The sequence below is a fragment of the Pleurodeles waltl genome, chromosome 9 (assembly GCF_031143425.1).
Source record: "Pleurodeles waltl isolate 20211129_DDA chromosome 9, aPleWal1.hap1.20221129, whole genome shotgun sequence".
Taxonomy (NCBI): domain Eukaryota; kingdom Metazoa; phylum Chordata; class Amphibia; order Caudata; family Salamandridae; genus Pleurodeles; species Pleurodeles waltl.
The window spans coordinates 122,476,802-122,489,137 of record NC_090448.1 but is presented as its reverse complement, the minus strand read 5'-3'; the positions used below and the strand labels follow the sequence as shown (position 1 = coordinate 122,489,137).

General features: G+C 41.3%; 1 protein-coding gene across 2 annotated transcripts in view; it reads left to right on the top strand.

Moving 5' to 3' along the window:
* Positions 1 to 12,336, top strand: part of LOC138259003 (inter-alpha-trypsin inhibitor heavy chain H3-like) — a 534,612-nt gene that overhangs the window by 212,853 nt on the left and 309,423 nt on the right. For both annotated transcript variants that reach the window (XM_069206380.1, XM_069206378.1), the window contains 2 exons: positions 6,710 to 6,891; positions 9,783 to 9,968. In XM_069206380.1, the coding sequence (XP_069062481.1) occupies positions 6,710 to 6,891; positions 9,783 to 9,968 (368 nt within the window). The remainder of the gene's footprint in view (positions 1 to 6,709; positions 6,892 to 9,782; positions 9,969 to 12,336) is intronic.

Genomic DNA, 12,336 nt, shown 5'->3' with positions numbered 1-12,336 from the left:
AATCAAACAGCAACAATAATATACTTCAGACATGAGAATAGGAAGTCATTATTTAAAAAAATAACTGTTTAAATATTCCAAAATAAATGTAAGATCACACCTCATTTATTGATTGCATTACAAGTATTGTTTGAATAACTGAAACATAATTTTTTTTTTTTCATTTCTTTTTTATAGAATCACAATAAACAAACACATGCATGTATGTAGAAACTTTAGAAGTAATAGCGTTAGTAGGTTTCACAGGGCCCAGTTTGCCTTGAAGAAACATGGCGCTCACAACTAATAGATGAAGTCTGGATACCTTCTAAGCTCCTGCATGAACCTTATTTTGAATTTTTTTAATCTAATTTCGATAAGCATTTTTTGCTCAGATTATACAAACTCTGAATACAAGCCTAACAGATCGTGCCAGAACACCTATTGCCCTTTCTGCTTGGCTTAGCCACCTTTCCCTATATTGAAAGGGGGAGCACAGGCAATTTTACGCATGGTTAGGTGGTATAACGTGCTCAGATTTCTAAAGCCAACGAAGTAGATAGGGTAAACGTCTGGGGAGACTAGGCAGAAAAAGGTGGGTTTTCCTACAGATAACTTAAATATTTGTACTATAATAAATGCCTTATGGCTAAGTGAAATACCTGGTGCTAAAGGCGTCATGCCCCCATGCTATTTGAGAAATCCCTTCTTGGGATGACACTGATGCAAAATGTCTATATTAAAGAAGGGTTTCCTTCTGTAATAGACTGCCAAGGGGTCACAAAAAGTGGGCCCAGTGAGCAATTGCCACCCCCAAGGCACTAGTTCTAATGTGGAGCCTGGCGCACTGTGGTTGCCATTAGAAATTCACTATGCATTTTCTTGAACACTTTGTCATGGTGAATAATAGTGTGTCAGTGGAGATCCTCAAAAGGGTATACCTCGTTAGAGCATCATCACATATCATTATGGCTTTCGTGTGTTTGGTCTTATGGAGAACATCAATTTCAATAACTTGGAAGGGAAGCCCTAAAATGGTGCACTCTCTTCTACGGGTTATATTTGCAACTTAAAAGCACAAAGATGGGTTTTGCAAATCCTGTGTATGTATGCTACTCATCTTTAGTGGTAACTAAAATAATAACAAGCATTGGCAATGTCAATAGGTCTGGCTTTAAAGGAATGTTGTATGGCAATGTAGACTGTAAACACCCCAAGTGTGTGGGGTGATATGAGAGTCCGCCCAGGGAGTACCAGGAGACTGGCTAATTCTGATCATCAAATCAGCAACCAGAGTATCTGAAGCCCTAGTAATACAGATAAAGACAGCTGAAAACAACCTGAAACCAGGACTGACAACAGCATGCTTCAAAAAAAAGTTAGAAGAAACAAATAAGACTATTAACGAATTCAAAGATTATCTGACCCAACGTAAAATCTCAAAATTTCAAAAAGATTTGCAAAAATTCTCACTCAAAAGAATATATCCATACACCAGGGAAGATTATGTTACCAAATCTTCCATGCCCTCCGATACATCCTCAGGAGGGTACATGAGCTCCACGCAAACGTCTTGCCCTAGACGCGAACGGCGGGGCACTCCAAGGAATAGATGGAACCACGCACACGTGGTATCCCAGTTCCCACAAATGAATACTCAACGTGGGATGGACTCCCCACTATGGGCCTCCTACCCACCTCCAACCCCCAATATACCCTTAACCACCCGCACCCTGGGCGTACCCTAATGTTCGATTTTTAGAAAGAGGCCAGGGAAGAGGGAGAGGGAAGAAGAAGGGAGTAAGCTGGAAACTAAGGGAGGAACAAGCAGAAAGCGAGGATCCCAGCATGAGCAAGATTTAACAATAAAATTAACCACAGTAATCAACCTAAGCCAAAGGATACTAAAGGCCAACAAACTAAAAGCCAAGAGAAGGGCCTTGGTTTTGTCCCCACACCAAAACTAGACATTTTCAAACTGATAATTGAAATATCTGACTTCTTTCACAAACTCAGACTTAAGACCTTCTTCTAAGAACACCCTGCTGCTAACACAGGACAAGACAAGGATACTGGGTTATGACACAAATCGAAATGTACCCCTCCCAGTAACCAAATGCCACCAGAGATGCTCGCCTTTAAGAAATCAGTAAGTTGCAAAATTGAAAACTTACGACAGAATCCTACCGATGTATTCCAGAATATAAGCACCCAGGAATTAACAGCCCTATGAGAACTCACTGCTGACACCTCGATAACAGTGAAACCAGCAGACAAAGGAGGGGCCACGGTGATAATGTTGACTGTTATGTATAATGAAGAGTGCTTACGTCTATTGGAGACCACTCAGCATTATAAAAAAATCTTCAGAGACCCCACACATGAGATCAAAGAAGAAAGAGCCTTCTTAATATCAAAAGGCCTAGATAATGGATGGCTCACTAAACATGAGGCAGCTTTTCTCAACCAAGAGAACCCCAAAATACCATACTTCTACATATTACCGAAAATACATAAAAACAAACACCCACCTCCGGGGAGGCCAATTGTATCCGGAATCGGATCCATTCTAGAGTCCCTCTTGCAATTCTGCGACTGGTTCCTACAACCATATGTAAAACAAATACCAACATATGTAAAGGACACTAAAGATGTACTCAATTTATTTGTTGGCCTAGAATTCAACAAAGAAAAGGAATACTTGATAACCCTAGACGTTGAATCTCTGTACATGAACATACCTCAAGAAGCCACCCTTGAAGTTATCTGCAACCTCTTCAATAACAGTGCTTGGGACTCCTTAATGCCCCCTGAGTTTATTTTAGATCTTGCACACACAGCACTCACAAGAAACTTTTTTGAATTCAACAAGAATTACTATCTCCAAGTACATTGAACCTCGATGGGAAGTACCTTTGCCCCCAGCGTGGCCTGTCTCTATGTAGACTACTTGAGAGAGAATTTGTCCTAAATGAAGAAAACCCATACTATGACCAAATCAGGATATGGAAACGTTACATTGATGACATCCTCCTGATCTGGAAAGGTACAAAAGAAGAAGCAACAACATTTGTGAATTGGTTAAATGTTTTGAATCCGTTCTTGAGATTTATATCAACGATAGGTGACACAGATCTTTCCTTTCTTGATCTCCTCATTTGTGAAAAAGATAGCTTCCTAAAGACGGAAGTTTTTTATAAGCCAAGTAACAGGAATAACTTGCTACAATTCTACAGCTTTCATCAGCGTTCTCTTAAAGAGAAGCTACCAGTAGGCCAATTCTTATGCCTACGACGTAACAACACAGAACTGGCAGACTACACCAAACACGCCAAGAAACTTACCAATAAGCTTTGGGCCAAAGGCTACCCTTCCCATCTCACAAGAAGAGCTGAAAAGAGAGCTTGTTTCAGCCACAGGGATCTGTTGATGCAACCATTAGCAAGAGCTGACAAAAAGGACCGTAAAATATGCGTAACTACCTTCAATCCCCTATCTAACACAGTGAAAAAGATAATCAAGGAAGTTTGGAAGATCCTAACATCAGGGGGCCTTCCTTTTGAACCCCCACTTAACAACTTCAAAAACGCAAAAAGCATTTGTGACATGATTTTCCATGAGACAGGTCCCCTGCTAACAAACAAATGACTCTATGGCGCTTATCACAACCAAAAGGTCACTTCCCCTGCGGTAATTGCAGTGTCTGCCAATTCACAAAGAAGATCATCAAATTAGAACTAGGCCTGCAGACACCATGGGAATTGAGGAATCTCACAAACTGCAACAACAAAAACGTAATTTATATAATTAGATGCCTGTGCCAACTCATGTACATTGGCATGACCACCAGGAGAGCGGGCACACACATCTGTGAACATCGAAGCACGATTAGATGCAGATGGGATGATACCCGCCTAACAGAACATTATCTCACTAACAATCACAATCCCGATGACATGGAATGGTTTGTCATCGAAACACTTGATGATCTGACCATAAATTATGAAACAAAAGCTGCTGTTTTATGAAGAGAGATGGGTGTGGAGGCTACATACAGACACTATGGGACTCAATAACATTATCCAATGGTCGGCTCTTTAAATCCGCAACACCTTTCCCCCTTTTTCCACCTTCCTCACCCTCTTCCCTCATCTTTTCACCCCTTTTCCATTTAACTACTAATGATCCTCTCGATCCCCACCTTCTTGGCCCTTTTTCATCTAACTGGAGTATGCAAGTATGCATGCTTTTTTGTTTGTTTGTTCTCCACCAGGACATTTGAATACTTAGGGCCTGATTCTAACTTTGGAGGACGGTGTTAAACCGTCCCAAAAGTGGCGGATATACCACCTACCGTATTACGAGTTCCATAGGATATAATGGACTCGTAATACGGTAGGTGGTATATCCGCCACTTTTGGGACGGTTTAACACCGTCCTCCAAAGTTAGAATCAGGCCCTTAGTGTATTACACAGTGATTCTGCCTTGTCAGATTAGCTTAATGATCACGTTGTACTCATTATTACCCAACCCCTGCTACTAGCCTGCCAACATTTGATAGACAACCCTGCATAACAGCTTGTACATTCCTTATTTGAGTTTTACTTTAATTTATCCTCAATCTGGATCCTTTTCTTTGTCTCTCCCACAGAGTGTGACTATAAGGTGCAACTTCCCATCGTTAGTTCCCAGAGCAGAGGCTAACCGCCTCTGCCCGCAGGGTAAGACCATACTAATAGGCTTCCCCTGCCCCAAGACCTTTTTTTTGTGCATATGTATGTGTGTTTCGCCCACGGCATGTTTCTGACACCTTTAGTGTGCTGTGGTTTGGATTGAAGTGGCACAGATATCTCACAATCATTTATCTGTGACCTTTCCTCTCTCTTTAGGCCACCCCAAGAATGTGTAAGGTAGGCCTGAATTCTTTCGAGCACTTATCTTTCTGTTGAGCATTTAACTCTGCTCTTCATGCGTAGGGATCCCCGACGCTCATGAATACCCCAGACCTTTTGGCTCTTAGTGTGGGCAGAAACATGTTGGTCCCCAATTTTTAGACCCCTTGAGTCATTATCCTCAACGGAGTCTTCATCCCCGTTTTTACTCTTACCTACGAACACCTACATTAAAATGTTCTTAAACTAAACAGGTGATTTGTAAGCTAATTTCATTATTCACCACCTTATCTGGATCCCTTGTATTATCCAGCTAGATTCAATTTCAGCACTCCCTCTGCAGTTCTTTTAACAAAGAGTTTGAGTCCGCCCAGGTAGTAACATCTTACCTGGGTGGGGCTAGGTGGTCATATGATGAAGCATTGCATTATAATGTGTGTTTAGTCCATAAAGGGAACTCCCTCAAAGGCTTAGCCACCCATCACACTCATACATTTCTTGTTCACTACGTGCTCAACCAGCACTTTCTGAACAGGCTTTAAGAGTCCTGACCTTTCTCATATTTACAGTCTGTAGCTTAAACGGGAGTTAGTGTGGGGTTAGATCACTCCCGATATTCTCTCCCTGTGTTATAAGAGTATGGTAATGTAGAGCATTACAGGTATATAGCATGGAAATTGATATGTATTGCTGTGGAAGCAAAAAAATTCAGAATATATTGGTGTAGGTTAGGAGGTCAGGTGACAGTTGCACTGGCAGCGGACATAAAGGTCTATGTAGGCTAATGACTGCCCTCCTCCTATTTTAAATTATCTAGTTATCTAAGTCGCTTTAATAGCTGTACAAACTCATGTGTGTGTCCCTGATAGTTCAAGCTCAGGCTGCTGAATAAATAAAATTATCACAGCTGCGTGGAGAGCAAGCACTTTTTTTTGTGGTGGCACCGCAACTTCTGCCTGATCAAAACACACACAGATTGACTTCCTCCATATGCAATAAAATGTCATGGTTAATGAACTGATTACTTTAACTGTCCAGTGGGCCTAAAGTCCAATTTGAAAATATTATATTTTACACTTCTCTTTCAACATGATAGAACGTACACTGAAGTGGAAAACGTTAATACTGCTGCAGAGAACTAAAGATTAGGGCCCTGAGTAATTACAGACTGCAGAGTAATTCCTCAATTCTGAAGGTTCCCACAGGGTAACCTCCTAATCCCCCACTTATTCCCCCCTTCGGAGTTACTGATGCTTCTTGTACACATTTTACTTATTTCTTTGCTTTATCTTGCACAAGAGATAGGATTTAAAATCTCTTTTACAAAGGTCCCTTCCAACATTCAAACAGCAAAGGATCATGGGTGGGAATGCATACAAAAGTTCCACCCACTGGCAATCACATGCACACACATTGTAATCCAAATTTCAAACCATCATTATCGCACAATACTGTATGTTATTATGTACATGGTATGTTATCTTTAATTAAAGTAGCTTTGATTAATATGAAAGAAAAAAAATTAAAAAGGTAGGAGCGAACAAACGGCTAAACAATAGTGAACAATATTGATCTTGTTATTAGTGTCAACATTAATCAGTGATATTCTCAAAGGATTTTAAGTGGGATATATATTTTATTGTATGCAAAATGATAGACGTGCACTGTTAAAAATAGAAATACATTTCAAAATTATTAGCCAAATCACTTCCAGATTCTTTGGGCTATTTTCATTTGGTTTAGGAAGTAATATTCCCTCCTCACTGGGTTTATTAATAAAATTGTTTTGTATGATAATATTAGTAGTTACAGATCATGTGTTTTCTCTTTCACACAGGTGAAACTAACAATGAGAGGATTCTGGCAAATGCTAAAGCGGCAATAGGAGGACACTTTACTTTGTATTCCTTGGGCTTTGGCAAAGATGTTGATTACAATTTTCTGGAAAAACTTGCTTTAGAAAATGGAGGTGTAGCGCGCCGCATTTATGATGACTCAGATGCTGCCGTCCAGTTACAGGTACAAACAAACGGTTACTTAATAGATCTTATTCTGGTATTCCTATTGCCAGACACTATGGCCCTCATTCTGACCTTGGCGGGCGGCGGAGGCCGCCCGCCAAAGTCCCGCCGTCAGATTACCGTTCCGCGGTCGAAAGACCGCGGCGGTAATTCTGACTTTCCCGCTGGGCTGGCGGGCGGTCGCCTTCAGACCGCCCGCCAGCCCAGCGGGAAAGAGGCTTCCACGATGAAGCCGGCTCGGAATCGAGCCGGCGGAGTGGAAGCTGTGCGACGGGTGCAGTTGCACCCGTCGCGTATTTCACTGTCTGCGCAGCAGACAGTGAAATACTTGTAGGGGCCCTCTTACGGGGGCCCCTGCAATGCCCATGCCAGTGGCATGGGCACTGCAGGGGCCCCCAGGGGCCCGCGACCCCCCCTACCGCCATCCGGATCCCGGCGGTCCGACCGCCGGGATCTGGATGGCGGTAGGGGGGGTCGGAATCCCCGCGGCGGTGAAGCAAGCTGCGCCGCCGCGGAGGATTCAATGGGGCGGCGGTACACTGGCGGGACCCCGCCAGTGGTGCCGGTCCAACCGCGGCTTTACCGCCGCGGTCGGAATCCCCATTGGAGCACCGCCGGCCTGTCGGCGGTGCTCCCGCGGTCCTCCGCCCTGGCGGTCAAAGACCGCCAGGGTCAGAATGACCACCTATATTTACTATAGATGTTTATTGGAAGCTGTAGCTGCATTTAAGTCAGAGAAAATTCACTCAACTGTGTTTAGAGAGTAACAACAGATCACTCTGCTCTAGATCACAATGTGAGGCATGACAGGCCTGTGCCAGGAAATTCATCAATGACACCCATGTTCAAGGATAAATCTGTCTGAGTGTCACGGTCATTGAACCTTTGTTTTAAGAACAAATTCCTACTTTGAAAGTTATTCTTGACAATCTAACCACACATTTGACCAGTTTTCCCACCCTTTGAGAGGGATTTATGGCTGCAGAGACCACCACATACATGTGCAGAGATCTCTGCAACCATAAATTGGTTTACTCCAGCCAGGAATCTCTTTCTGAATTGCTTACCAGAATAAAGAAAATAAGGTTAATTTAGTTATAAAAATACCTTTGTGAGTAAGACCCAAGATTTTTTAACAAATAAATAGTAATACAGCCAGTCACAGTAAAATAGAATACAAAAGTAATCAAACCTATTGAAATCTGAAAACGTCTACCTGACTAGAAACTTCAAATGTCCCCAAACTATTCAATAAAACAAGTGGCAGGTTTTCAGGGAACTACTGAATTGTTTAAGAACTTTGCAGCCATGTCTCAAAAGGATTGCCTCACTTTCTCAAGTATTGGACATCTTAGAAGAGAAGAAGATTTTTGTCTTCATCCAGGTGACCATGGAAATTTTAGTTTTCTGTGACAAGTATGAAGTGACTGTACATATTATAGTCTGTCTTTGAACTGCAGCTGTGCTTCCAAGAAAAACTCCTTCAGAAATCAAATGATTTGTTAGAAAGTTGTGACCCTGAGCTCAGTGCTGACAAAATGTTAGGGGTTGCCTTTGGTATATTCATATTTTTTCATCCCCATGTTTACATACTGATACAACATAATAAAGCTTTCTGTTCCATAACGTATGCACTTTAATCATGTAAGAAATTGGGGTATTGGTTGGGGGGGGGTAGAAGCCCCACTCAGGCAACAACCACAATCTTTGTTAGCATGAACCACAAACGTCACTAAATTAACAGGTGCTTAACTCTCTGGTGGCTTGGCACAGAATCAGCCATGCTTACCTTATATGCAATGTGTAAAGTATTTATGCAGCCCACAAACTGTAATTAAGTGAACACACAACACAAGACAAATCTTAAATGAAAGTAGAAAAGCAGAGTACATTTTTAATAAATAAAGTGATACCAGAACAACAAAAATCGAGTCAGTAGGACCGGAGATATTCAGTTTTAAAGTTTAAAGTGAAAATGGCACCTGAAAGCACACAGTGCCACAAGTGGTTATCTGGCCACACTAGACAGGGAGAAAGACACAAGTTCAGGCCAACCACCACGGAGTCAGATACAAGGACCAGGTTAGTACCGCTGAAGAGTTACCTTCTCAAGTTCCAGTAAGAGGGCTGTTTGCTTTGGAGGAGGCTGCGAGGAGCAGGTCGAGTGTTGAGGATGGTCATTACTGTAGCTCGAAGAGCAGTTGGGACGTTACAGATGGTCTTGGTGGTTGGGTCTGTGGATGGTCGATGCTGTAGTTTCACATTGGCGGTCACCACAGGATGTTGCTGTAGCGTAAAGAGTAGCTCTCAAATTGTCGGTCATCACTGGCGATCGCTGGTGGCACAGATAGCAGATGTCATTGTAGCTTCGAATTGCCAGTCAAGGTCTTGATGTGAATAGGCCTATTTGTGGTTGCGAAGATCCCAATCTTCCGGATTAATAAGGAAAAAGTGCACAGAGTCCAAATGCAATCAAAACTGGTTCAACAACAAAAAGCAAACAAAATCTGGGGGTGAACCTCCAAAAAGGGCCAGGGTCAACACTACATAACCTCAAACATCTTTCCCTGAGATTCAGTAAGTAAAAGCAAAATTGGCTGATAATAATTCTGGTTGCTCGTGTGCATTAATTGGCATTATGACCACTTTAGTTTCTAGTGAGCTGTTATACACCACAAATGATGTAGGACTGTAAGTCGCAAACAATTTCTAAGTTATACCAATTAAGATGCAAAGTTTTCTCTCTGAAGGAACTTAGAGATTGTGATTTTGCTGTATCTCTATCCAGGGCCAACTTTAAAGAGTTTTGGGGAGAAGAATCTGAAATATTTTAGACAATCTATGGAATTGTATATAAAGCCTTTATTTTCTCATCATCCTGTTTCTCAGGGTTTCTTCAGTGAAATTGCTAATCCACTGCTTTTGGGAGTCCAGATGAAGTATCCTGGTGATAATGTAAATGATATTACCCAGAACACATTCATGCACTATTACGGTGGCTCAGAAATTGTGGTAGCTGGACGAGTTACAGATAATGAATTGACAATATTGCCAGTGGAGATCAAAGCTGAAGGGGTAAGATAAAGCAATGCTTTCCCATAATATTTTATAGCATAAATACCAATCCTTTAGATCTTTTCATTAAGGTGAGGTCCTTTCAATCAGCTGTGTATTGGGTTACCCCCTGGTGTTTGTCGCTCTGGTCAGTTCACATTCGATATAAAGAATATTACACATTTGTGTTCCAGATTGTCTATCTCCACTGCATGCTTTTGTGCTTTATTATCATCAGGGTTCCACATTGTATGTTTTGTATGTTTTAGGGAATGGTGGGACCTGAATAAGTCTTTGTATACAATTTTAACAGTTAATGCTCTGTCAAACTCCCGTTTTTATGGAATCCACAAAATTACAATTTTACTCTGAAGGTTCTCCATTTTTGATCTTCTCTTTTATGATCTCCTGGAGTCAGGTGATTTTTCTGCTCCTTTATTATTGTCTGTTTGGACGTATTTTGCATCATTACTGCTGCTGACCAATTTGTACTGGTGAAAGAACATCCCAGAAGAAAAGTAAGCAATAGGGTCTTTGTGTACTGTCAACAGGGTGAAGGGTCAGCTTTTCTACACTTAAAAATTTAGCTATAAGGTAAAATTATGCTGTATTTAGGACCCTCACTACTGATTGCATATGCAAGATGTGAATTTATAGCTACTTCAATCTACAACATTATTGTAACGGGTACAGTACTTCTTCCTTTTAATGTGAATTGGAGGATGTGTATTAACATCAAGGGCACTGAAGCAGCTATGTGAGCTCCCATGGATTAATTCCCAGACACAATATTCCGAAGTCATTCGGGACGTACAGAGCACTGCATAAGGGATCGGGCCATGGTTAGTCCTCCACAGAACTTTGAAGTGCTCCATGAGTATCAAAGCAGAAGATCTGACTGACATTCAAGAAATGCATAAGCAAATTAACATTTTAAGAGCTAGCACCAAGATCCTCGAGAAGTGGGTGGATGTGTAAAGGGTGTTCATGCCTCAGCAACCTCGGAATAGTCAGGATACCTGAAATCACTGACGGCTCTGATATGGCTGCATTTTGGAAGATTGGATATAGGCAAGGATTGCACCAAGGGGACCGTCTCCATCCTTTATGGTGGAGTGGGGCTATAGAGTGCCTGGCTCGAGGATCCCTGATGAGGTTGAATGTGACAAAATTCCTAAACTATTGGGACTGGGACTTGTTTCTGCAATCATTTTGTGAATTGTTTTAAGTGCCACTTGAAAGAAATCAGGTGCTTCATTTAAAACTGAAAAGAAAGCAAGGCTCCCATCTACATTCTCCCTCTTTTCCAAACTGAATTGTGGTCAGTATACAGGTTTCAGGTTTTAGGAGGGATTGTACACTTATCTGTCCTTTTTTGTCATAATAGCAATTTTAGATATTTCGTTTTAGATGATCCAGTCAGTGGGATCCCATTTTGTGCTCTTCTGAAGTGGTGTGACTTCAACCACTTCCAAATAAATGCCCATGCAATTTCCCTCCAGTGAAGAGGAAAGTCTCATTTTACTAAATGCCTCATCCACAATAGGAACCTCAGTGTGAGCCCTGAAATATTTGCCAGCCTGACTCCTATATTTTATGTATTGATGGATTGCAATTAGGGCCTGATTCACAAAGGTAAACGTACACTTTTTTGTAAGTTTACAATTTGTTTTCTAATTCACAAAGGAATATTACAAGTAGTATCTTTATGACTGCAGAATCTGCACACTCATGGCAGATTCTCTGCACGTAAAAAATAGGCAGTCATAAAGATACTACTTGTAAAATTACATTGTGAATTTCAAAACATCATAAATTTACACAAAAGTGTGTTTACCTTTGTGAATCAGTCCCTAGATTTGAAAACAGACAATACATTTCTCAATATTCAGATCCCGACTAGCATTTCGCACTGAATTTCTTAAATACCTCTTACAAACGGCACCATGTAATTAAACAAAACAGAAGACCTGATAGCTCCCATTCTGGCACTTTTTGACTGAAATCTGAAAATGTTGTAATATAACAGATCCCGATGGGAGAGGAAGAGAAGAACATCTGCACAGGTTTTCTACTAATCTCTTTAGAGTTGCTCACTCATTATGATCTGTTGTGGATCAGAATCAACAAACAAACTGTGTTTTGGATGGCATATATAAAAAGCAAAATAGAATGCCTCCTTGCTTGAGGTTATGATTAGTCATAAAATGTGTCTCCACCTGCCTGAAAGATGCAGTAATAACACACTTGCTGATGAACTCCTCCCTGGATAGCCCAGTTTCTGGAAGTTGTCAAACTTCTTCAAAGGTTCCACAATTAGCAAATTTAGGTAGAAAAGCAATCTCCATGCTGATTGTCATGTGAGAAGATCACATTCGTAATTCGTCAT